This window comes from Mauremys reevesii, linkage group 2 (genome assembly GCF_016161935.1).
Source record: "Mauremys reevesii isolate NIE-2019 linkage group 2, ASM1616193v1, whole genome shotgun sequence".
NCBI lineage: Eukaryota > Metazoa > Chordata > Testudines > Geoemydidae > Mauremys > Mauremys reevesii.
Window position 1 is genome coordinate 184,292,199 of NC_052624.1, and position 26,920 is coordinate 184,319,118.

The window sequence follows — 26,920 nt, forward strand, 5'->3', positions numbered from 1 at the left end:
CCTTGAAAGTTAAGTATTTGCATAAGTCTTCGTTGGACCAGGGCCTTAGATTGCAGGTCTTTGAAAGTTATCTCTTCCTGAGGTGCTAATTTCATCTGATTGCTCTAGGTACCTATGTGGCAGTAGCAGAGCATTACCAGGAATAGTGGCTATAAAGAAGGGTTTTGTTGTAGTTTGATTTCTAAATGCCAGTGTAGGAGATTTATTGTAAGAGCTCTTTAGTTTTGGAAAGATATTTCTCAAAAGATTCTACACTTTCAAGGCAGGTAACATTTTGGGCCCAAACTACATAATATTCATTGAGGGTTTTTAGCCAAAAAGACACAATATTGAAAAAAGTTAGGGGGGCAGGGAGTTTCTAATGTTGTTTTTCAAGTAAATGTCAAACCACAGACAGAACAAGTGATGGGTAATGTCTGTACAAAATGAAGGCACTCAGTATGTATTTAACAGACAATGGAAAAGCGTGAGGGTATTTTCTGTTCTAGCAGCTATGAAAATAAAATAAATATGCTTTAAAACAGCATTTTCATTACTTCCACAGATTAGTAAGAAAAAGAGGAAAGCAATCAAAAAACTCTTTTACTTCATCCCAATTCTGTGTGCTGTTGACAACTATTAATATAATGGACCAGCTCCTCCAGTTTAAGGCATGGATCTGCACCCCAGACCACATAGACCCCCGTAGTGGAATGTTAACTAACACAGCAGCACTTCCCTGAACAGCCTAGCACCTATAGCAGTGCACTAAAGAGCGCTATCAAAAAATCTCTTAAATAATTAGCACCCTAAAGAGCTAAGGCAAGTCATGATCCCCAGCCTAAAATGTTTCCCATGTCATCTATGAAAATACAAGTTTCCAGAGGAGTTTTAAAGAGGTGTTTTGGAGAGGAACGGGAAGACTGTGTTCCAGAAGGCAGGAACTAAGGGAGAGCAGGCTTTCCCACCACCACAAAGCCTAATAAGGGACAGAGATGAATCCCCGGCAGAGGGAATTTAGGGGAATAGAGACAGGATGGGGGGTAGGGGGGAGTGCAAGTTTTATGGACACTTTCAAAAAAAAAAAGGCAATTTGACCTGGATGGTGAAATGATTTGGTGCCCAGAGGAGATGTTTCAGGATAAGACTGAGGTGGCCATATATGTCTGAGAAGGAGGGATTCTGCCCCTGGTAGATTCTGGACAACCAGGACTTTGGGGTAACTCTACAGAATGAAGTTAAAGTAGTCAGTCAAGATGAGATTAAATGAAAGTACAGAAGAGGATTCCAGCAGAAGTGTGGAGGACTGGCATACAAAACCAGTGTTGCAGCCATCATAACAGGCAGGTTTGCCCAGACAAATATTGGAGAAGAATTCAGCTGAGGATAAAACTAAGATTGCATGCACTGCAGTCAAATGGGATTTCTGAGTCAAGCGAGGAGATAAGACATGGTGCTTATGTGAGGATTTTGTTCTTGTCCTTCAGAAGCACTTCTGTCTTTGAGACATGTAGCTGATGGTAACTTCAAGGAAATTCACTGCCTGACAAGAGGATCATTACTGCAGAAAATATAAAAACACAAAGAAAAATAATATAATTGCCTTTCTGTCCCTTGAAAACCTAAACAATGAACTTCGCATTACTACAAATACAGCGTTCTGTTGCAGGGCTGGCCTTTTCTTGGCAAGTTAAAGGACAGCATAATAACCATTAATAAGCAATATGCATCACAGTACAGTTAAACAGGATACCTGAAGGTATTAACTTTTCAGTCTGAAGAAGATGAGAATATCTGTGGGACTTTATTATAGCAGAAGTTCTTGTGAAAATAGAAGACATGGTGGTATTAAATGTAAGCTTTTTTCCTTACTCTAACCTCTCTTATGGAACTATGTTACCTCTGGATCTCTACTCTGCATGTCAGTGTCCGTATTTAAAACTAAGGTGAACCTAATTTACATCCCATCCTCTCCTTGGACTGTTACCTTGTTGTGTTGGAGAGGCTTGTCTGTCCCAATGACCATCAGAACTATGTCATCTAGAATCTTGTACTCCTGGTAGGGCCACCCTGGACAAACAGGTCTGAGGTGAGGTTCCAGACTAAACATGGTCCAAGCTTTTCAAGACAGGTCAGACTACGCCTGCTACCGTAAGTAACGGTAGATAGTACTACCTGTGACTGTTGGCCAGAGTGGACAGCTACTCCTGGCTCCCTCCGGAAAGTCCTCTCTGGTGGACCAGGCGGCCAAGCAGATATGCTCATTTCCCCAGCTGTGAAAGTGGATGGCAAGAGCTGTGTGGACAGTCTAGGCCATAAATTTGAGTGCAGTAGGACCTGATGGCCATCCACTACATCCAAACTTGTCTCCAAACCTTGACATTGTCGTGCCACTGGATTCAGACAGGCCTGGACGTGAGAGTGAGGGTGACTCTGCGCAGCTTTCCCTCATTTAAATCCAATTCACGCAGTAGTCATGACATCCCAGGACATTCTTTTAAGGGAATCTGTGTGTTTTCTTTGCCCTGATGCTCTCTGTGATAAAGCTAACAGCTCTAATTCGGAAGCCTTGTTCACACGAGGAAAAATCAGATTTTCAGTTTGCCACGAGTAAAACTCCACTAGTAGTAGCAACAGAGGAAGCCTGAGCATAGACAGAGTGCAGGTGTTGCTACCATTGGGGGAGCTGCACTGGTTGAAAATTACAGGTCTTAATTTAGCCAGAGACCACATCCCTGGTTAAATATCCTATCCAAATATGGAGAAGAGAAAGCTATTGCCATGCCTTTCTCAGTGTGAAGGGTTTTTAATCTCATTCTTGAAAATCACCTTTCCTGCTAAGACTTGTAAGTGTTTCAGCTTTAGTTTCCTTTACTTTTGGTGACTTTTAGTTTGCCTCCCTCCGTGGGATCTGCTGTTGCTTTGTCTTCCCTCCATTCATATTCTGTTTTTCTTTCTTTTTTTTGCTGCATGGAGACTCTCTGCTGTACAAGTGTAAGTATTTTTTTAGCTCTGCTTTTTCTGGCCTACTTGTTTATGTTTCTGTGCTCCATTTGCTTCTGTGCTGCCTTCCTAGTCTCCTGGGAGATTGTAGTGTCATCCATCTTCAGTTACTGAATGAAATATGCAGCAATTTAGAGATGAGATTAGGTTTTACAAGAAGGTTGAGATAACATAACATCTGATGAATTTAAAACAGCCCTGGACTTTAAGACTAAATGAAGCAGAGTGCTGATGAAAGAGGTACAAACAAAAACGTTACTGCTCAAGAAAATTCTGTTAATTCAGTTTTGTATTGAAACCAAGTCCATTTTAATGAAATGATATTTTACAGTGAGCAGAAATTGAGATTTTCCAGTCATAGAAATTTGAGATTGAAGAGACCCGTTAGGTCATCGTGTTTTGGCTGGTTTGTTTTTCTTTGTCATGTTGAATAGTACCCCTAGTTTATGAATGCTGGTCTCACAATTAACTTCCTACACTGTCACTTTCTCTGCTTTTTCACAAGTGGAAAATGCGTATGTAGGTGTTTTATGAGTTTTTTAAATAAGTTTTTGAAAAGTAAAATGGGCATGAAGGGAGAGAGGGCAAATCACTGCTCTTCTGTGGGTGGAACAAGATCAAATTTGAAAACTCTTGGAGGGGTGGGGAGAATGTGGAAAGTGCTGTATTCTGATTGGGAGTTGTGTCCGTTGTTCTATAACTGTTTTATAAAGATAAAACATTCTGCTGCTTACCACACATTGTTTTCTAAAACCTGGAAAAGTGCCCCAAGTGTTTATATGTGGTTCTAGTTGTTTTTTCCCCAAGCCCCAGCATTCCTCCACATTTATTTATATAATTAGAGAGGAAATGTAGGGGGATAGCCCCAAGGGATTCCAGAAGGGGAAGAATTAGAGTCAGAAGGCAAGGGATCTGGTAAAGTGACTCAGTTACTTAAGAAAATGGCATGGGACTTGGGAGTTCAGAGGCAGATTGGACCAGGGGAGCTTCATGGGAATATCTGACCCTCCCATTAAAGAGTCCTTAATCAATGAGCATGGTTTAGTTTGTTGGGTCCCTGCTACTGAAGAGAGCTGACCCACTTATATGGGGACACCTCCACAGGGGAAATAACTGGTGTGGGTGGACACAGAGACCTCAACATGCTCTCTAGATTCTGAGCCCCTGTCCCTGACGGAGCAAGGGTTTGTGGACTTGGGAGTAAGTGTAGCAAAGCTCTCTCTGTGTGGCTTCTACACGGGTCTCTTCATAGACAGAGCGGCCCTTAGCCTTTTGTCTGTTCCATTCGCCACCTGCACCATACTTGGAAGAGTGGGCGAGGGTGGAGAGAGCCAGAAAAAGCTCAGTGTGTTGGCCCATTCAAGTAAAATCTGCGGGGAAAATGTCACTCACTGCAGCCCCCAAATTTGGCTGTAAAAGCCAGGATTGTAACAGGAGGCAGAAGAACTGAGTCGCTCCTCTGTTTGCATGGCCAGAGGCGGAGAATTGTTGAGAGAAGGTAGAAGGGGCCTGACCATAGGGAAGTCTGAACAGCCTCTGGTTACTGTGGGAAATCAGATGCAAGCCCACCGTCTCAGGCTGAGGGAGAGTTCACGATCCGGAAGTTCACATGTCCTCAGTAGTAATGAAACATCCTGGGCTGCCAGAGGATACTGCACACTGGCTGAGCTTAAGTCTTATAATAACCTCTAAAAAGAGCACACTGGCATGTTTAAAACAACGCTTTGACCCATTTTGCTGTGCATGTGATCCAAAAAGGTCACTTGGTAAGAAGCCCATCTTGTTACTTGTACAAAATGTAAATGGTTTAGGCAACTTAAAAGTTTTCAAATAAAATTGTATGTATAGCCACTCCTCATGCTGTCCCTTCCACCTCCAGCTCTGGCAACACTGCGGTTGGTCGGTCCTGCTTAGCTGACAAAGAACTTTTAGTGGTGGTTCATGTCCACAGATTGACACATGATCTCCAGCTTGAGAGTGATCATCGGTCATAGTCTCCCCTTCCAATGGCATCTCGGTGAAGATGACATCCAGTGCCTGGCTGGGAGCATCAGTGCAAGAATATCAGTGCTTGTCCTATGCAGCTATGTATCAGTGCCCCGATTTGGCATTCTAGTGCCTATGCAGCTCTTGTAGAGCCCAACTGTTATTCCAAGGACACCTGTTCAAACTGAAATAGTGTCTGTCGTTCCTCGTGAATGCAAATGTCAGTTGATGAGATGTTGGATAATCCCCCACCAACCTATTTTTTTGTCACTGTTTCTGATCTTCAGTACATGAACTCATCAGTTTTGTGGATCTGATTTACAATTACATCACCACAAAGAACAGCAATCGGACCAAAATACACACAGATACATTATTGTGAAGAATAGGCTGCAATTGCAAATACAGCCAGGAACTAGGAATAGTGATCTAATTGCTGACCCCACTCAATGCTAAACTGGCTTCAGCGTCTCGTAATTAGAGTTGAAATGCCTTTTACCATTTCAGGATTGGACGCAGATGTTGCTTGTCATTCAGATTCTGCAGGAGTGGACAAGCAGCTGTTCTGGTGTCTGACTGTGGGGATGTCCATTGGTCCACTAATTGCATTCACTCTTGTCTACTACATGTTTAGCTGAGCAGTTCTGTACAGTTCCATCAAGCTGCTGATGGAGCCTGCGCCTGGCTAATGAATCTTGATATAAATATTGTATTTATTTTATTGATAGCCATTTTATAGTGCTCATCACTGTAGTGTCTGAGCTCCTGGCTTGTTCTTTCCACTTGCTCTGTATTATGGTGCATTACAGAAGCACTTTTCAGTTTGAAGTGCAGCTATACTCTGAAAAGTGTCAGAAATAAAACGGCACTCTGGGGCTTCACGTTTATTGTTACTCCATGACTTAAATGCTAAATGTGCTCAGATGACAAGGGAAAAGGTGTTGCTGATGACTTCTTCCTGGTTGCTCATGAAACTAGATTATTTATTGATGTGTGTCAAATATGACATTCTCTGGAATTGGAAATACCCTGTCATGTAAAGGCATGTTGGCTTCAGACAATACTTTATAATAATAGTGGAAAAGCATCTCTATTCCTCAAAAGATACAATCAAACTAGTATATAGTCTGGCCTCTCCTTTTATTTTTTGATCTAGTGGAGGTAGGTAAACCACTTAATGCTAAAATGAAAATCTACCATAATTTTGTCCAAGTCTGAATAGTACAAAGTTACAGTCGTTCAGATGGAAATACTAATGCAGACAACTGAAGTATGTGTGTGCATATATATTGCATGCAGACATCTATAAATCATTTGAATTGTGCATATTTTTCACTAAATTTCCTATAAATAAAAAGCTAGAAAACTCTTTTTAAAAATTAAACCATCCATGTTGCAAACTCATTCTAAAGTCTTGGTGCCTAGGTACACCCTCTCTGGCTCAAGCATCATCTGAAGATTTCTGAAGCTAGAACTTGATTAACGATTCTGTTGATTGTGCATGAGCCAGAATAGAATCCAGCTTGCTGACTCACTCTCAGCTGTGTAGATATTCTACTGTTCACAGGAGTAAAAAGCAAATGGAAATATATGTATGCCACTAAAGCAACCAGATGTGACTCAATGGAAACAGATTTGTGAGTAAGAAGTTGTCATTTTTTTAGAGTGACTTCTCAGAAGATAAGCACACTTCATAGTTTAGCTTCTTTATCCACATTAAATTACATGGGAGGCTCAGAACTGCGGATACATGCCTTATCTATTGCAAAAAGCCTTTCTTACCATATGAACTTTCAGGATACTTCATAGAGCAAAATAAATGTGGCTTTCTTTCAAAGAACAACGTGAAGTGTTAAGCCTGGCAGTTGTTTCCTTAACACAACATTTTCTTTAATCCAGGAGTGAAGAAGTCATCTAATAATAATGTATACATTCAATAAATAAATTTTTGAATTTATATTCTGTGACTATAACCCATACTTGTGGAAACCATGACATTGCCAGAGAGAGCTGATAAAAGCAGGTTTCCACTTTTTAAAGAAGTCCCAGAGTTATATCTTCTAATAGTACTACATATTCTTGGAGAATCCGTAACTGGGCTTGGCAGGATTCAATTTCCTGACACACTAAAATCAACAGGAAAAATATATAATTGGTAAGAGTGCAGCCTCTCCCTACCCCCCTGCACCTGCCGGGATCAGGTACCACCAGCCCTGCAGCAACACAGGGAGCCCTCTGCAGTCCTGCTGTCACTGGAGAGAGAGAGAGAGAGCAGGTCCGTGGCTGCAGAGGGCTCCCTGTGCTGCCGCAGGACAGGTGACACCTAATCCCGGTGGGTGTGGGGAAGGCTGTGGTCCTGGCCCAGTGGAGCAGAGATGCCTGGCAAGGGCTACAAGGAGGTCAAGTCCCTGGCCATGGGGGAGTCCACCCCAGTGCTGAACGGCTCCTGCCCAGGGATGTCTTCCACGCTCCTGGATGGTGAATGAAGAAGTGGGTTTGTGACCAGCAGGGTTGGAGAGAGCACCCTGTACTGTTGCTGCAGGGCCAGTGACACCCAATCTCTGCAGGCTTCAGTCCTGTCAGGGCAAAGCAGAGACCCCTGGCCAGAGCTGTGAGGAGGAGAGCAAGTCCCTGGCTGTGAGGGAGGCCACCATACTTCTGACTGGCTCCATCCCTAAGCAGGAGACATTCAGCTGCGGGTGCCCCCTACTCCCTGCTGCAGGGTGCTCATTGTTCTCCTCATAATCTTAGCCGGGGGTCTCCTTTGCATCGCCACTCTCACAGCCGTGCTCCCTTATCAGCCAGGAGTATGGGAGCCATCTCTGGGCCGAAACTGTTCAGCAGCACTCCATGGATAGGGCTAGTCATCATCCTCGCAGTCTTGGCTGGGGGTCTCTGCTCTGCGGGGCCAAGAATGCAGCTTCTCCTGCATCTTGTGCCCCAGTGTTTTGGGCCCCTCAGCCATGCAGCAGCCCCTGTCAGTTCTGGGAGCCCCTTGCAGCCTTGCTTTCAGTGCAGCCTTAAACCCAACCCTACAACAATCCTCAGTTTCCAGCAACTGTAACAATAAAAACAGTTACAAATAAAAATCAACATTAATCACTGAAATTAGAAAAACAAAAATTGAATTCTGCCAAGCCTGTGTATAATCCAGAGTAGTAATTAAGCAACTGAATGTCAAAAGTGCTGTGCGCAAATAGAGCATTTAGCTATCAGGAAAAAATAATTGCTTTTAACAAATTAAACAAAAAACTGCAGTACACTCAGCAATTCATCTGGCTGACAAGGAAGTGAAATTGGCTTTAAAAGACGCACTGTTTTGTGGTAGTAAGGGACATGGAGAACCTTAGGGTGATGACCAAAGATCTATATCCCTACATTTTTTGATTGGTTTCAATAAGGTATCATTGATAAATGAACTGAGAGAGTATGGTTTTGTGGTTGCAAAAGAAGTCAGGATAACTGGGATCTATTTCTGGCTTTGCCACAGACTTACTGTGGAGTAGTGGGCAACTCAATTAACTCCTTGTACTTCACTTTCCCCAAGTGTAAAACTGAGATAAAGTTGCCTCACTTGTGCCGAGGATCACTTTACTTTTACTTTTAATGTTTGTAAAGTTCAGTGATACTTATATTTCAAGCTTGAAATCAGTTGGATGTTTTGGACTCAGTTCTAGCACTGCCTCATTGGTGTACAATCAGTTCATATCAGTGAAATGTCAGATTTTTATTTTTTTTTTAAGTATTTGCAAGGCAAACATGCCTTATGTGAACTGATTTGTTGGTTTTAAAGGTAAGAATTACTCTGAACTATTTCTTCTATCCAAATAAGCACCTCTTTATTTTATTTTATTCATAGATGACTCCTAAGTCTAAAAGGAAAAGCATCCACAGTAGAATGCTCCGGCCTGTATCTAGGGCTTTTGGTAAGTGGGTTTCGTTTCTTTTCCTTTTTTTCCTTATAATTTACTAAAACCACTTCCTTACATTCAGAAGGTGAGAAAAGTGTTCCTGTATTTGAAAATGCAGGAGACTCTCTGCAGTTTGTGGTCCAGCAAACTTATTTTGTTTTTTGAAGGTTCTGTGGTGAGACATTTCAGAAATAAACATTTATTCGGTATAGTCCACCTTTTTCACAAACGTGCTACCGCCCTAAAGCAAATGATGCCATTACTTTCTGTTTAAAATACTGTATTAAGTCCTCATTAAAGGTTTTGATTGCTCTTAGAAATGGAATTTGATCTGGATAAAGCACTGGAAGAAGTACCTATCCATATAGAAGACCCTCCAGTCCTTTCCAGCAGACCGGATAAACGAACTTCTGGATTCATCTCAGAGCTGCCATCCGAGGAAGGGAGAAAACTGGAGCACTTTACAAAATTAAGGCCTAAAAGGAATAAAAAACAACAGCCCAGCCAAGCATCAGTGAGTGACAATTAAAAGATTGCTGAGGATCTAAGTACTTGGCTGTTTCTTACAGTAAAGACTAAATCCCACTTTTGCCATCCCCAAGCACTCAAAAAGCATATCAGCCCCCCACCCTCCCTCAATTATCAGATTGTCTTTAAAATCCTGAGATTTAAAAATATATTTTTTCTTTGCCTCTGTTTTTTTAGCCTTTAGGGTGCACTCAGGTTACCTTTTCAAGCTTTTCTCTGTAACATGAGGGATAAAATCTTATTTTGATTTTTAAATGAAAGCTGAGATTCTCACATAATCACATTATTCCAGGAAAAACACTAAATATCGTGAGACTTGGTGACACTGAAATCCTTCTTTTTCTGCACAAAGCCTGAGTAAACTGGCATGTATTCCTGTCTCCAGCAGCTCTCAGTAGAACCATTCCATAACCTCTGCAGCCACTTATGACCCCGTACTCAAGACGGAGGTTGAGCCAGTGGATCTGAATAACCACAGATCATGCTCTGTGGCATTGCCCGCACCTAAAAATACAACCTACTTCACTGCTGCAGATAGAGCTCCTGTGGAGCACAGTTAAACACACACATGGGGTCTCTGTGGGTCTTTTTGCTCAGTAAACAATCCCAGTTCTGCTTTTTCTCCGGCATGTGCCTCTACAGACAGAATTTGCATCTAAAGCTGTACAGCTAGATCCTTGAGGAGGGCAGAGATGGTGTTATACCACTTGTTAGCACCCCTTATTCAAGAGGCAGCCCATGGGGCAATTTGGCCCCTGCTGCAACTTGGAGCCGCCTCATTACTGCTCCAAATTATACTAGCTGGTAACAGGCTCCTAGAGACCCTTCCACTGGTCTGGGATTGCCAGAGCAGAAATCACTGTGGCCAAATACTCCCTATGCTGGGAAGGGCCAAGAGTGAATAGTGTAGAGTTTTATGCCACTCAGGAGTTCCCCTGTGCCAAAAGAAACCCCAGCCAGCTGTTTGGATCATTTTTAAGCCAGCTTGCCATCTCTTCTGCACTGACAGAGGGGACAGAGACTTAGTTGGCCCTTCGACTGTAGTACACTACAGCCTTGTTTTTCCAAATCTGTCATACTAAACTGAGTCATATTCTCCCACTTGCTAAACTTCCGCCAGTCGTCTCAACTTATTTAATGTGTCCTGTGACATCCGGGTAATTGAGGTCATCTGGTACTGAGACTATACCTGCTGTTATGGAAAACTAAGCACAGACACTATTTCCAGGCAGAGTCAAGTTCCATTATCTTCTGCTTCCATACAGTCATATGTTTTCAGAATTGGAGGACCCTGCAGTCTAGTCGAGGGGGGAAGGGGAGAAGGATGGATTGGGGTTTTTTAGTGCAGTGTTACCTAGCAGGGAAATGTGAAATGCAGCATAGATAGTATCTTGTATTTGAAAAGCTTTGATCACTGTGTATGAAGAACAAGAAAATGTTATTCCTTATGTCAATGCAGTATTTCTGGGAAAAGTGACTACATTTGGATGACAAGGCATTTGTTTTTTCGTACTTGCACAAACTCAAGGTGACCGGCAAAAGAGGAGGGGATGCTTTGTTGCCATTATTTATTATTTTATGCTGTTTATTGGAGGGTGGGAAGGGACACATCTTGAGATTTAAAAATATATTTTTTCTTTGCCTCTGTTTTTTTTAGCCTTTAGGGTGCACTCAGGTTACCTTTTCAAGCTTTTCTCTGTAACATGAGGGATAAAATCTTATTTTGATTTTTAAATGAAAGCTGAGATTCTCACATAATCACATTATTCCAGGAAAAACTAAATATCGTGAGACTTGGTGACACTGAAATCCTTCTTTTTCTGCACAAAGCCTGAGTAAACTGGCATGTATTCCTGTCTCCAGCAGCTCTCAGTAGAACCATTCCATAACCTCTGCAGCCACTTTCAGGTGTTCTTAAAGAAAAGTGTGGCTTTCTGTTTCCTGCTTGATTTACCCCAGTTATATCAGGAGTGTCAGGTCTGCGTTTCTCTGGTTTTACTAGAAGAATCTGAAGCCTCGTGTGTGTAAGCAGTCCCTCCCCCTTACCTGAAAGGGTGAGAGTGCTAAATTTTTTCACAAAAACTTCTTTTCTCCCAAGTTCTTCTGAGGTATTATAGTTATAGGTATTAACAAAGAACAAGCCAACAAGTCTAAGACCACTTTCTCTGCTGAACGTACTTTACATATTGGATGCAATTTTCTCAGCATTAGATGAGTAAAGTATAAAATATGCAGAAATCAATGTATTATTGCAGTATTGAACAATAACTGGCATTATAGTATGCATCTGTAAAATCCTTCTGTGCCTTGGTTATTTTGATGGAGATTAGGCCCTGTGGTTTGTACATTGTTAGTGATCCAGTCAGTGTATTCAGTGGATTTTTAGTTGTTGGGGCATGCCTTCAGACACGACAGATGGACATGCAATTAGGGTATCCTATGTCTTCAGACATGACCAACGGACACACAGGAATACATGGAGACTGGAGTCTTCAGTTACAGTTGTGCGTTTATTGTAGCAGAAGCTCAACTACACCCTGCAGAAGCATAGCTGTACCACACTCGTTCCCTCCCCCACATCCTGAGAACTGAGCATCGAAATCCTTTTGCGTTTCCCCTCCCTAGGTGGGCAGTTCTGGTCTTGGTCTTGGCCCAATAATTGCCTTCTAATTTCCCTGCTAAATCCTCTGCCTCTGTTTATGTTTACCTCTGCCGTGACTTTTGATGCCATATAACGAGCTGTTTTGAGCACTTGACTGTCGTCAGTGTACACCTGCAGGCTTGTGGTTTTGGGGGTTTTCGTGTGCATCTTCTGCTGGAAGTTTACCAGACAGACTCAATGTCAGATAGAGTCAGCCCCCCATATTAATTACCTCTTTTTTTAGAATGTTACATCCCTGCCTCCTTCAGGAAACGCTCTTGGCATTGATACTTAAATATTTATTCTCTGGAGAGTTTCAGTTCCAACATTAAATGGATTCTGACTTCTCTTGAAGTCAATATCAAGATTTTTTTGACTGATGAGATAAATATTTACATCCAGAGACAATAAAAATTGATGTTGTCCAAAAACAGTTCTCAGTATATGTATTGTTGCATACATTCTGACATTTCCAATTAGACAAATTCTTCTCGGAAAAAGAACTGTCATCACTGTGCTACTTTGAAAAAGATCCTTCCTTTATTAAAAAAGAACACATTCTATTTTAAGTGGAAACAATGCAATTTTACCAAAAGGACTTATATTTTCAACTGAGGAATACAGTGCCACAGCAGAGGTATATAAGTGCTCTAGTTACTGTCTTTGTAATCTAATAAGGTGAACAATAAACTCATCACATGACTCAGCAACTCAGGAACCAGAAAGTTTCATGTACATATCAATACATTAGTTCATATTCAGGCTGCTGTCTTATTTGTCTTAATAAGGAAGGGTTTGATATTAACAGTAATTGTTCTCTCATACCCGTAAGAGGAGAATCTGTCCTGGCCTCTTAGAAGCACAGAACCTGGATCTCAGGTGCAGAGGGGCTAAGGTGCCACCTTTGTGCCACCTTTTATATTTTCCAAATTTGGGGGCTGGAGCATTCCCTGATGTAATTTAGACCTCCTAGGGAGACCACTTCCTCGCGCTGCCTTGTGGGTGGTGATACTGCCAAGAACACACCCTATACTGGGGCTGTTGCAGGGTCGTCTTTAGAGCTTTATGCAGTGTTTAAATTGGGGAGATTCTCCCCCTCCTGGATATGGAACTTTGGCAGCAGAAAGGGATTAGGGAAGAGCAGCATAGAGAGGCCAGGCCAGGGAGAGAATTCCTCCCATAATATTTAGTGTGTTTCATCTTCAGAGAGGTGTACAAACATTAACTGATCTGTACAATACTCCAGTGAGAGAGTCACCCAGGTTGGATAATCTTTCTCTTTTGTCTTTGGCTTTAAGGTCTACTTTTCAAAGGCACAAAGGGGAGTTAGACCTCAGCTCTCAATGAAAGTCAGTGCTGGGTGCCTAACATTAGTCACCTAAATCTGGCACTCAGTTTGGAAGTTTTGGCCTAAAGTGCCTTGCCTAAGGCCACGGAGGCAGTCTGTTAGAGGCATAATTAGTACACTAGAGTTCTGGCTCCTAATTTTGTGTTCAGACCACTAGAACTCACACCTCTCTCTAAACCAGGTGAACAACAGCTGACAAAGATTCTGTCTCTGCCGGTAGCTACAGTAAATACACAAATCAGGAGTTCCATTTTGAAAAACTGCTAACAAAAAAGTGTGCTTGAATACTAAATAACTGCTCTTTTTATACCATTTAAAGGCATTTGAGCTTTGGCCTTGTTGGTATTATTAATAATATGTGAAATTATTCATGTGGGAAACCACCAGACACTAATTTAACCATAAATGTCTTTATTAAATCCAAAGGCCAAATTATATCTGTACAATTGCTCTAAACATGCCTGAAAAGCAACTTACTACATCCAAACACTAACAAAACATGTAAGTTTTTTATCAAGATATTTACAAATGAGCTAAACCCAGGGGTGCTTAGATCCACAATGGTTGGCTTTCAACATGGTCAGGCAGGTATTAGCAATGAACCCTTTAAGAGTTTTACTTTTTCATACCCTTGAACAAACAAGTGATGTCATTGCCAATGACTGACTTGAGCTAAAAACCAATTGGAGACAGTTCACCCTTATTTTCAGCCTTTATTCAGGGGAGATTTACAACCTTCTTTCTTCCCAAGGCCATTCCTGCCCTCCTTCTTGCTGTCTCAGTTTTTTCTATTGCACTTGAGCTCACAAAGGTTTTAATTCTGGTGTATGGCTTGGGAAGGGCCAGGTTGGCTCATTCTATTTCTTAAGACTGGTTCTCTTAAGACCATCTGCAATCACCCATATTGGTCAGAGGCCTTCTTTTTAGAAACTTGCCCGTGTCTCATTAGTTAATCTTTTGAACCAGACATCCTCACTTCTTCATTCCTTATGGCCTTATAATTTATTATTTTCTAGGCCTGCCTTCCTTGTTAGTCGGGGCCTTTCTTTAAAACTTATATTTCCATAACCACTGTTAAGATAACTCTATTCTTTAATTTCATATTTATCCTCGTGCCTTACAGCATCTTTGAAAAGTGAGATTTCTTACTGCCATGCTGTGTTGCTTATGTTACATTTGTTTTATCAGGTGTGTGGGGCAACACCTCAGGAAGGAGAACAGAATGGTCTCATGGGTAGAGTGGATGAAGGTGTTGATGAATTTTTCACCAAGAAAGTGACAAAAATGGATTCAAAGTAAGTTCAGATCCTCTAATGAGTCAAAGTAAAGACCATGCTTTCTTACTGATAGTTTGTGAGGGTAGAATATTTATAGTTAATACATTGTATTTGACATCTTTTTCTAATATTCAGGTCTCCAATTTGCATAGCTACTGTCAAAACCAGACTATATCATAATAGCCCAGTATATCAGTGAATTTGATTACTCATTTTAAAAAGCTTACTTTGAAATAAATTGCTTTTAATAAACACTATGAACCAGATTATCATCTGATGTATGTTAGCATAGCTCCACTGACTTCTTCATACTCTTCAATGACATCACTTATTATGACATCACTGGAGCTATACAAATTCACACTGGCTCAGGCTCTGGCCCTGAATTTTTAATGTGTGTTTATTTAAGACATGAGGAAGTGATTTATGTTTATTGATGCATATAAATTAAACACTTGCTTTACAAAATTGCAATGTTCTGTGTTTATGTGTATGACTTAATCTGAAAGGTCTGCCTTCTACATCTCACATAGCAAGAAATCCAGCCTACAGTAGTGTAAACTAGATGGATATTTTATAGAGCCAACAGTAAGATGTTCTGATTTCTTTAGTGTGAATGTACAAACAAAAGCTAGTTCGAGACTACCTAAAATGACCTGTTATTTGCTATATTTGACATTAAGTAAATAAAAGTAAAATGTTTAAGTAAATAGTAAGTGTAAATTGGTAAATGGCTGGAGGAGAGAGGGAAAGGAAGTGTTAAAATTAAGTGTGAATGATAAATAAAAAAAATGACAAGCAGATGGCAGTAATTCATGATTGCAAATATGAAACTATACATGACATCCAGTAAGTAATTGTGAAATCATGTTAGCTAAAAAAAGAAATGTTTTGAAAAATGCTATCCGCAGTAATTATGGGATTTTTATACAAATTATATACACCTTTCAAGTTTTCTTGTGTTACCAGTGATTTCGTTTTATGGAGGGCAGCAGCATATCAGTATTTTACAGTTTTTCAGGGCAAGCATATGTTGCCACCTGAAGTACCATTCTCCCAGAAAAGCAGTGAATTGAGTAGGTTTGGGAGCATGGCTGATCAGAACTGCACTGGTTGTTGGTGCAGAGTTCTGGAGTTCTAAAAGGGGCAGTTCCCCAAAAGCTGTGTTTTTTCCAGTACCTGGGTCATGATGCAGTAGCTACAAGCTATTCGTTGGGGTGAGGATATCCTTAAAAGAGTAGACACATTGAAATTATGCTTGGAGGAATGCCTGAATTAGAGCCACTCTGGTGCGACTTGCAGTTTAGGGGTAGGAGTAGTCAGGCCAGAGATACCCCTAAAAATAGATGAATGAAATATGTGTCCTAAGTGGCTGACCTGCCTCCGTGGCACAATGAGTAATGCTAGCCCTACAGTTTTTAGTGACTTTAATGGCGTTTGGCCAATAGCATCAATCATAGTAACTAATCTCTAATTTATAAGCAGTGGATAATAACTGGGCACAGAGCAGCTTCCTGATGATGCAAACGGTTAGCTTTGCCCAAGAGAAATCTTTGAAACTATTAAAAACAGGTATTTTTCCAGGAAAAAAATAAAGAACAATGAACATTTGTCTGTTTTATTAGGAGATCGTCAATGAAACGTTCAGACACCAATGAGTCCAGTGAAGTGGGTGATGAAAGAAAAAAAAGAGATTCTCGGAAAAGTGGGTTTCTCAACTTAATCAAATCTCGATCCAAATCTGAACGTCCTCAGACTGTATTGGTGGCAGAAGAGCCCTCGTCACCCAAGGGTGCTGTCAAAAGTCCAGCTGTGGACACTACTAAGAAGGAGCTAAAATCAGCTGAACAGAACAGCAGCACAGAGCGAGCCGAGGAACTAAAAACACCAGACTCTCTAGAGGAGATACAACCAGAGGATGCTGCAAGAGCGGAGAGGGGTGATAACAAAGGCAGCCCACAGGGAGGGCGTAGGTATGGGGTGCAAGTGATGGGCAGTGGACTCCTAGCAGAAATGAAAGCCAAGCAGGAAAGGAGAGCAGCTTCTTCACAGAAGGTGAGGGTGAGATATTTTTGATTCGTGGTGACTCTAGTTGATAAAAGTAGGAAAGAACTGCACCCCATAAAGGCACACAAGGGTAAGAGGTTAACGTTTAACATATCAGCTATGTTATATAGAAAGACAAGGTGGGTGAGATAACAACTTTTATTGGACCAGTTGCTGTTGGTGAGAAAGATAAGCGTTTGGGCTCACACAGAGCTCTTCTTCAGGTCTCATATGTTATATGTGATGGGTGACTCACTAGCACGTAAACGAAATCTGTATCATAGAATTAAAGCTGGGAAAGATCAGTTAGTCCCTATCCCCTGCCCATGCAGGATTGTTTCCTGCAGTCAGGAGTGAGTTTACGAGTTAGCCAGCAGTGTCATTGTATAGCTTCCTATACGTGTGTCCCATATAAACCTAGTTTTGTCACTGAGCACAATAGTCTTAAAACTTCCTTTCTTCTTAGGATTTAAACTATAATGCATTGAACACTCTTCTTAGCCTGTAGCACTAATAGCCAAGGGCTATTAAAGGAACACTCAAATTAAAAATCTTATTTTTTTTACAAAAGAAATTTCCTTTCCCATCTATGGCCAGGTCCTGCCATCCTGACTCCTATTGAGTAGTACAGTAAACCTTTATATAACACCCTAGTTATGTTCCTAGAAAACCGTGTGTAATATAAAAACATGTTATATGAACTGAAGACTGAATGGGAAAAATAGGGTTAAGTTCCCAGACATCACAAAGTTGTACATGTTGGAGGGTGCTCAAGGCAGAGGGTTGGGGTGCAGAGGAAGCTCGGGGTGCCGGATCCAGGGGGCACTCACCTTGGGCGCCTCCCCACAAGCAGCTCCCTTTGCCTACTGTTCCTGGTGGATGCGCAGCTAGGAGATTCCGTGTGCTGCCCCCATCCCTCCCCGAGCGCTGACTGTGGGGGTGGCACCTGTGGGCAAAGGCAGCATGCAGAGCTGCCTGGCCACGCCTCCACCTCTGCCAGGAACAGCAGACATGGGGAGCCAACTGAGGTGAGCGCCCTCTGGATCCGGCACCCCGAGCACCCTCCCACAACCAAACTCCCTCCCATGAGCGCACACACCGTATAAGAATAGTGCGCGCAACATAAAACTGGGGCACTAAAGGAAAACTGTTATGTCAAAAATGCGCTGTATCAATGTGCATTATATAAGGGTTTATTGTACTGTGACTAGTTCCATTGATTTCTGAGGGACTGTTTGAGGAGCAGGGGTGGCTCTAGCATTTTTGCCACCCCAAGCACAGCAGTCAGGCAGCCTTCGGCAGCTTGCCTGCGGGAGGTCCCCGGTCCCGCGGATTCGGCGGCTTGCCTGCAGGAGGTCCACCGGTCCCACGGCTTCGGTATACCCGCCGCCGAATCAGCGGGACCTGTGGACCTCCCTCAGGTAAGCCGCCGAAGGCAGCCCGACTGCCACCCTCGCAGGGACCGGCAGGGTGCCACCCACAGCTTGCCGCCCCAGGCACGTGCTTGGAGCGCTGGTGCCTGGAGCCGGCCACTGTTGAGGAGTAAGGTACTATAGAATGTGAGTCAGAGTTCTGGCCCTTAACCTTTCATAACCCACGGTGCTATTAGATAATTGTTCAATTCAACAATGTGCTTGGTGCTGTTGAAAACAGAATCCTTGCTTCAGTGGTTTTATAATCTAAAGATTATAGTCGTGGAATATCAGCATGTTGTAATTTTTTTTTAAATTGTTAGGTAACAGCACTTCTTGTGTCAGTGGGTTAACACAGGTAGCATTGGTTGAAAAGTTGAACAAAGAGTAGGTCATCACCTTTTGTACTAACATTTTTATTTACTTTCAACTATGCTGCTTCTTTACTCTTCGTATTTCTCTCAGCTTGGAAAAGAAAATAGACTACTCAGTTTGTTTGTAATTAATTTGTAGTTTCCATTCACTTGCCCAATGGTGTAAATACTGCCGGGAGATGTTGTGGAGTAGGAGGGAATATTTAAATTGGAATTTTCAAACAAAAATAAATGCAGAAACTTTTTTATTGGTCTTAGGTTTTTGTAAAAGCTAGGGTTTTACCCACCTTTACATTTTGTATGTCTACACTGCAAATAAAAACCTGTGACTAGCCTCTGCCAGCTGACTAGGACTTCCAGGGGTTGGGCTACAGGCTGTCTCTTTGCAATGTAAACTTCCTGGAGCTCTGGGACCCTCCCACCTAGAGCCCAGGCGCCAGCCCATGAACTTGAAATCCACACTGTAATTTAAACAGCCCCTTAGCCCGAGTCCTGCGAGCCTGAGTCAGCTGGCATAGGATGGACACAGGTGTCTAATTGCAGTGTAGACATAACCCGTAGGGCCATTTTTGACCTGGCAACGTGTTTTTTTAAAGTGGTGGTCAGAAAGGTGAATTAAAATAGGATTTCTGTACAAAAAAAAGAAATTCAGTTATCTTTGTTTAAGATTAATGTCTTCGTACTGTGTTGCACAAAAAAGGAATGGTTAATGTTCAGAAGGTTAATGTTCATGTACATCATGCAGGGTTGAAATATATAATAGCTTTGTTTTCATTTTGACCAAAAGTTGAATACTCAGAGTAATCCAGGAGATCTCTACTAGTTTTGTTATGGGAGAATTCTGTCTTTCATTTTTATTCATAACTTAAATGATGGATCACCAGTTCCCTTAAAGTTTTCAGATTTATCAGGATTCTGATGTTAGTGAATTAAATTTTTCTTAAAGATACAGATGGTTTTTTAAATTCAGATCTATCCTAAGTAAAAACAAAGCCATAAGGAATTTACTACTTTATTCATGACCTTCTACAGTCTTATTACAGTTACAAATGATGAGCAGGTGCACAGTAGATGAAAAGATGGCAAAAGCTTTTTTGTTTTCTTTTGCTGTGAATTTTGATGTGTGAATTGGCACTAATACCACAAGATAAATGAGTTGGAATCAGTGTTTTTTCCAGATTTTCTCCAGATATAAAGATCATCTAGCTCCATCTAGTGTTTGCAGAACTGAATATTTAAATATATTTTAGCAAGATATGCAGGCAACCAAGCTCCTTAACAACCCTGTTTATTTATCAAGGCTTTTATTAGAATTCTTGCATTCTCAGGTGCAAGTGCTACATTTCCCTGTCTTGCCCTTCTTCTTTATGGAGCCAAATAAATATGTGTGTGTGTAGTGCAATATATATTTTACATATGACATATTCATGTAATTAGTCATGGACAGACCTAGATTGCAGCGAGACTAGCATAGCTCTGGTGCAAATGATACTTCATATATTTGTCAGCCCCTCCTAGCAAGCGCCAGACAGATCCTGTTGATTTGGTCAACTTAATGTACCCTCTCTACACACATGCACATGATACATCATTTGAAAGATTATTATGTCTACTTTAATATGAGCTCTAATGTGGACCTGTCAAGTGGTGCTGTTACCATAGAAACGGTGATAAACAATGAGACCACCAACACGTTAAAATGACCACTTGGAAATATTTGCATTTGTTTCAGTTAGTTTAATGAATCTATGTATTATTTCAAGACATAAAAGTGGATTTCTTTGTGAACTCAAAACATCAATCTAAAGGGTAAAACAAAATCTAATAATACATTTAACAGTGTTATGCACAATTTTTTTTACTTCATCAATTCTTGCAAAGGAAAATTCACAATCCATGGCGAAAAAGCAAATTATATTCTCGAACACAAAGTGACTTTGCCTACATTAAGAAAATTAATTTTCTTCACAAATTTGGTGAGTTTTTTTCCATTTAAAGAGAGAGAGAGACAAACAGGGCACATTGACAGAAGAAGAATGTGGCTTGGGGGAGAATTTAGTCAAAATAGACCATGGATCAAGAGAACTAGGAGTGGAAAATGAACCTGGATCTCTTATATAATGCTACAAAGCACAATATTTCTACATCAGTGGGCTGGCTTTCGCTTTTATTTTGAATGACCTTTTAGCTTATATGGGATTTGTGCACTTGGAACCAATCCATGGTTAGACCTGCTCTACGCACAATTTTTGAACCAATTTAACTATTTCGGCCAGGGAGTGAATTTATACTGATATAGTTGCAGTGTAAAACCCCCTATTGTGAATGCAACACTGTTGCATTCACAGTATTGTTTGTACTGATATAGCGTATCCTCACTAAGGGATTGTGCTGCTCTAACTAGATCAGTTTCTAAACCAAAAACTGTGTGTTGGCAAGCCCTCTGTGGAAATGTGGGGAAATGCAATGACCATGCCGGTTCTTAAATAGGTGGAGTAAACGTTGAATAATTCCAGTCCTTTGTATACAATATATGAGAGACACTTCCTCATTAAAATGTTTTGGGAGCCATTAGAGCATCAGCAAAATGGAAGCACCAATTAATCCATGAAGTCCACTGTACTGTCCTTTATAGCGCTCTTAAGCAGCCAAGTCTACCATGATACCTGTGGTAAGTTGTACCTGACAATGGCTAGACAGGGTGGCCTTCAGGGATAACTGATATTAATAGTTTTTGTTTGTTTATTTATACCTAAAATACTGTGTTTTGTTTTGTTTTTACTTTAAACCCACTAATTTTCATATAGCTAGTATAAGCCTCCCTATCTGTTCTTATCACTGTTACCCTTGTCTTCCTTCCTCCGTTTTCCTCTTATGTCTCTCCTACCTAAATGATGCATCAGGTCTTCATTTAGATTGTGAGTTCTTTGGGACAGTGTTTGTCTTCAGTATGTGTTTGTACAGTGTCTAGTTGGGACCTCTGGGCGCTACTGTAAAGATGGGATAATCACACAGTGCCAGTCATACCACACTGGTGTCCTGACGACAACAGGATGTCATGAATGTGGCAGTTTTATAATGCTGAAAGTAGTAATAACTATGCAAAGCATTTGTTTGCTTTTCAGAGTTAGAGATCTGTCTTCAAATGGCAAATTTAAACCAAGGTCAGAGCTACCTGCAAAATGTATTTTATTTTTTAATTTAAGATTCACACTTTACGCCTAGTCTTCTGCGTACCAGCCTTCCTATTTGGTGCTGGTTTGCAGGTAACTTGTGTGCTCTGTATGGTTCTTGTGGTCTCTTTGCTCTATTCATATGAGTGAGCAGGGTATTGAAAGGAACAGTATAATCCCAGAGACTGATTCTTGTACCTTTGTGTAAACAGGATCCTCTCGAAAAGGGATATATACATATTCCTGGTGCACTTGGCCTCTAGACAATAATATGGGTCAAATAATTTACAGATTTGTCTCTTATAGCTTTTTTCCCCTTGAGGCAAAGATATCATGGTTAAGATTTTTAATAATGTGTGCATGAAGTTAGGTTCAGGATTCATGTTTTGGCACCTAAATAAGTGATCTGATATTTCAAAGGTTTTGAGCACTCAGCAGCTTTTATGAAATCTAACTTTTTAAAAACCTCAGTCTGTAAATGTTGAAGGAACTGGCACTTCTTGGATTCAGATCAGATTTCCAAGACATTTCCCCACGTACACATAGGTTTTCATATTAACTAAACTAAGACCAGTTCAGCAATCTTTGCTTCAAAATTTGGATCTTTAGAAAGGTGTCTCTGTTTCTGCCTAGAGCAGATAAACTCTTTAATTTTATCCAGTGTTTTATTTCACTTAATGCCAATACATTTGGTCATCTTGAGTGGAAAAGAACAGTTTCTAACTGGACTGTCCGATTCCAACCCTCATTATTCCTTGGCAGGTTTGTCACTTAATGAGCATGTTGTTATGACTCAGCCAGCGCTATGGCCTTACTGGTAACCAAAATCGCTGTGGTCTCCTTCCCACGTAGGAGATTTCCAAAACTGCAACCAGAAACATAAAAACACTTCCAGCCATAATTACTAGAGCTTCTTTCTGCAATTTTTAACTTCTGGATATAAGCTTCTTTGTAATGAACCACTGAATTTTGTGATTTATAGATAATAATTTTGAGGGATTCTCTTTCTCTTTTTTAGAGACTCGGGAACGAAGTGGCTCCCAGGGATTCTCACGATACCACAGTGAGCTCTGAACGGCTGGATGGCAGTGGTACAGGTACAATTGTTTTGAGTTTCAAGCGTACAGCACTTCCTGTAATGCCAATAAATTGAACACTCTCAGCCTGAAATCATACCTCCAGTTGCATGTTATGTGCCTACTATTTTATAAGCAACTCATGAACTCATTGACCCCAGGTTGAGAAACCCTGATCTAACTGAGTTGACGTACCCCCTGGAAGATTTCTATGTACCTCTGGTTGAGAACCACTGGTTTATAGTGCTCACAAGAAAGTGTTGGATTGATAGTCATGCAAGCAAAGAGCTTAATCCACTGAGCAGAACCATCACAAGCAGTGGCAGTTCAAGATTCCCCACGCTGCTCTGCCACCATGCCTGAGACATGCCTGGCCACCATGGTAGAGAAGGATAATTCAGTCTCCACACCTGTACAGTTCTTGGACTTTCTGCTGAGACTGTTAAAATGGGTGCCAGCTGGTGCCAGTTTTGATGGTGTTTTAGCTGATGTGAAGACTCTGCTAGGAACTGGACTGAAACCAATATTGAAGAAGTCTCTGTGAATACTAAAGAATCCAGTTCTAATTCTTGGACAATGATTCTGGGAATTTCAGGTGTATAAAATATAGTGTTGCCAAAGTGTGTGGAAAAAAATTCACAAACCATGTTCGAAAAAACATTGGCTGACCAGTCATGTCAGAAACCAATTTATGGTTTCCAAACCATTCCTAAATGTGGTTTAGAAGCTAGTGTAGAGAGAGATTGTATGAGAGAGCCCCATGAAACAATGCTTTTAAATCATCCTGGCATCACAGTCTAATATCTTTTGGAGGAGGAACCTTTTTTGCTATCTATGTTCCAGTAAGATAGACAGATCTGAGGTTAGAGGACCATGGAAAGTGGGCACACTAAGAGCTAACGGGGTGGTTGATCTCCATTTTTCCTTGCTGCTCACTCCTGTAAATGGCACATTTCCCCCTCCCCAACCCCAGTGCAGTGTGTGCACAGCAGCCCCTCCCTCCTGCCTCTGTCAGTTCTCATTTCAACACTGTAAGGAACTCCCTCCGGCTGCTCCCGTTGCAGTTATAGTTTGTCATTGTTTTGCTTAATTTATATCAACTTACTGTGTTCTAATAATATTAACAGGCCTGAGGTTAGAAAGGCAAGTAATGGAGTTAAAGGGAAATTGCTGGATGTTACTGAGAAAACAGAAGATCGTGTATGATTCAGAGACAGAATATTTTCCTCTCTTAGTTCATGAAGAAACTGCTGTCTGAGTGTTAGCCAGTCTCTCCCTTTCTCACACACACGCATACAAGTGTGGGGATAAAAGTGTGGAAAGCCTTCTGCTGTTTTGCTTACAGTGCAAAGATTTATTGCACACACATGCATGCACCGCAGTCCTTTTGGTTAGCCCACAACTCAGATCCAACAGAGCTGAAAAACAACTACGTAAGCTGGAAAAACATTTTGGAGATTGGCCTGCAACTGACTATATCAACATTCTTCCTCCCCACACACTGCACTTAGAATTCCTGTGCTCAGCACTACTGTAACAAGTAGGTTTTCTGACCTGGAATAGCAGTTAGCTAGGCCAAGTCAGCATCTGTGGGCACATGTTTTGCCTTGTCAGAAAGCCAAGGCAGCCTAAATTTAGGTGAAACAAGAATTATGTGCAACCCTAGCATACAAATTGTAAATCACTAAAAGTGAAGAATGCTGTCACCCAGTACGCATTCAAATCCAAAGATTAATTGCACAACCATGTGCATATAAGCCTCCTGGAGTCCTTCCACGGTTTGCAGGAAGGAAGGAAATTAGGGCAGGCAATTTGCTTATTTGCAAACTAGTGTCCAGCAAGCTTTATACCAGCTTGCACAGCTGGCTCTAGCTGTATTTGATTTAAATCCTGGGAAGCAAGTGAGATTTGTGTGCAGATGCATTCAGTCTTTGCTTGGTATAAATAATGTACTGGCAAGCTTGCAAATAAATGTGTAACAGTGTATTCTATATGCAGAGTTACTAAATAAATTAAAGAGTCGTATAAATAGGGTTGCCATTGCTAATAGATTTCAAATCTGATCTGAAAGGGCTAAAAACATAAAACAACAACATGCACATATACTCACCATCAGTTCAGGATTTCTTTTCTGTGTCCTGGATTCCACTGTTAGTCTTTGGCAGAAAAAAACACCTGGCTGCGATTTTCAGCTTTGGCCCCTAGAAGCACTGTTCTCAATGATGCTGGACAGCCAGAGACTGCCTGTTCTGCTGCTCCTCTTCTGTTATGCAATGATCCCCTGCTGAAATCCCAGCTCTGCATGTCAGTGCAAGAAAGAGTCACGGAAAGAGATGGTAGCCTCAGACCCCACCCACCCCCACTGGCCATGGCTTTATTCCACCCTTAGGGCAAGAGAGAAGGGGGGGGAAAGAGAGAGACATCCAAGGGAGCAAAAGGAAAGGGACCACAGGAGTGGGCGAGATACCTGGGGAAAGGGGAAGATTTGATAGCTGCCAGAGAGGAATGGGGGATACCAAAGGGAAGGACTGGAAGAAAACCTTTGGATTAGAAAGTGTGAGAAAATATCCCATGAAATTGGAGATGGGAAGCAGCAATCCATGTTACCAGCTCCTGCCGACAGTGGAGGAACAGTGGGGCGAGCTAGCCACCTCCCCAATACCCCAAGCGGGTGGTGACAGCCAGGCCTGTTCATGAGTGAGTTGTACAGCCTGACAAACACATTGTTGGCTGCTTATTGAACTACTGCCGAACTCCAGGTCTTGAGAGTTCTCCCATCACTGCCTTTCTACTGTGTGTGCATTTCTGCCAGTGGTGGGCTTTGCCCTGTGGGGGTACCTCCACAGCATGCTTTCTGCTTTGTGCTTTATTTATTATTATTGTTGTTACTATTATTATTTTAGTGCCTAAACTCCACCAGACCCTCCCAGAGACTCGTTTTGCCTCGAGTAAAGGTGACTCTGTCATGGCATCCTTGGAAAAAAATCCAAAAACTGAACCAAAGGCTGAAGCTGGTGCAAGGGCTAGATGTTCTTCCAATACACCCACGAGTCCAAAACCCCCAATACAGTCGAAGCCCAGCCCAACGGGACGTCCCACAGTTCCACAGAAGCCACGCTCTGCCTCTCGCAATGGTGAGGAGCTGTTCTGGCTGGTTGGTCCCATTGGAAGAAAATGTGTGAACAGGGTTTGTGTGTGAAATATAAAGGAAATGCTAATAACTAAATCCTGGAGAGAAATTGGACACAAAGAGAGAGAGGTTTTTCTGTCATTTGCTCTTGAATTGCTCTCCCCACGCCCACCACCACCACTATCCTAACTTTTTTTTTTTAATGACCAGAACTGTGATTTGTAATGGTAAATTCTGAGAAGAAATAATAGAAATAATGACAGATTACAGAAAGTCACAGAGCTGTTTTATGCTAGATATTATTTTATTATAAAAGTATCTAGAGACCCTACTTGGGGATGGAAGCCCCATTGTGTTAGGTGCTGACTAAACCAATTACCTTTGTATTTTCTCTAAACTCAAAACCCCTGTCTCTAAATACCAAAATGTTTAATTGTTGGATCTTTTGTAGGCTTCTCTCAGCCCTTTCAGCAATTAGCCATCACACCATATAATATACATAAACCTCTTCTGTTCTTAGATTTTTCATTTTTGTCTTTAGATTGTTTTCCTAATGGTTACGAAGCTGTATGCTCCTATCTCTTTTTCTTTTCTTGCCCTGTATTGACTGGAGGAATTATTATTTTCACTCCAAATCCATTGGTTTGGTCTGTTATAATCATGAAGAGTTGCTCCTTGAGCCACTGCTAATGTCTGCTCTCTACTCACCTCCTGTTGAGGTATTATCTCGAGACTATAAATGGAGATAAAGTTTAATGATTCAGCTAGTCTCCTACACATTTACCTGCCAACCCACTAGCATGCAATTGCCCAAAAAGTTATGGACATTGAGAGTGAAAAGAATTAAACTGTGGAAACTCTGACTCGCCTGGCAGCTATGACAAATGCTCTCCTTTTACTAATGGCTTAAAAAGCATGTTTGTAACCACCCCTAATGCCTTTCGAATCTTTAGGCTCTTCCCATGCTCACATTGGTACCTGCAGGCCCTAGAGAAGAACCATTTGCAGAGGGAAATGGCAGCCTCTTCCTTGCCCT

General features: G+C 41.4%; 1 protein-coding gene across 4 annotated transcripts in view; it reads left to right on the plus strand.

The window, feature by feature from the left end:
* The window catches only part of CARMIL1 (capping protein regulator and myosin 1 linker 1), a 263,150-nt gene that overhangs the window by 225,051 nt on the left and 11,179 nt on the right, over positions 1 to 26,920 (plus strand). For 2 of the 4 annotated variants that reach the window (XM_039524735.1, XM_039524737.1), the window contains exons 30-35: positions 8,828 to 8,894; positions 9,197 to 9,393; positions 14,585 to 14,691; positions 16,299 to 16,734; positions 22,697 to 22,775; positions 25,658 to 25,888. In XM_039524735.1, the coding sequence (XP_039380669.1) occupies positions 8,828 to 8,894; positions 9,197 to 9,393; positions 14,585 to 14,691; positions 16,299 to 16,734; positions 22,697 to 22,775; positions 25,658 to 25,888 (1,117 nt within the window). The remainder of the gene's footprint in view (positions 1 to 8,827; positions 8,895 to 9,196; positions 9,394 to 14,584; positions 14,692 to 16,298; positions 16,735 to 22,696; positions 22,776 to 25,657; positions 25,889 to 26,920) is intronic. The other 2 variants (XM_039524736.1, XM_039524738.1) reach the window with 1 other exon arrangement.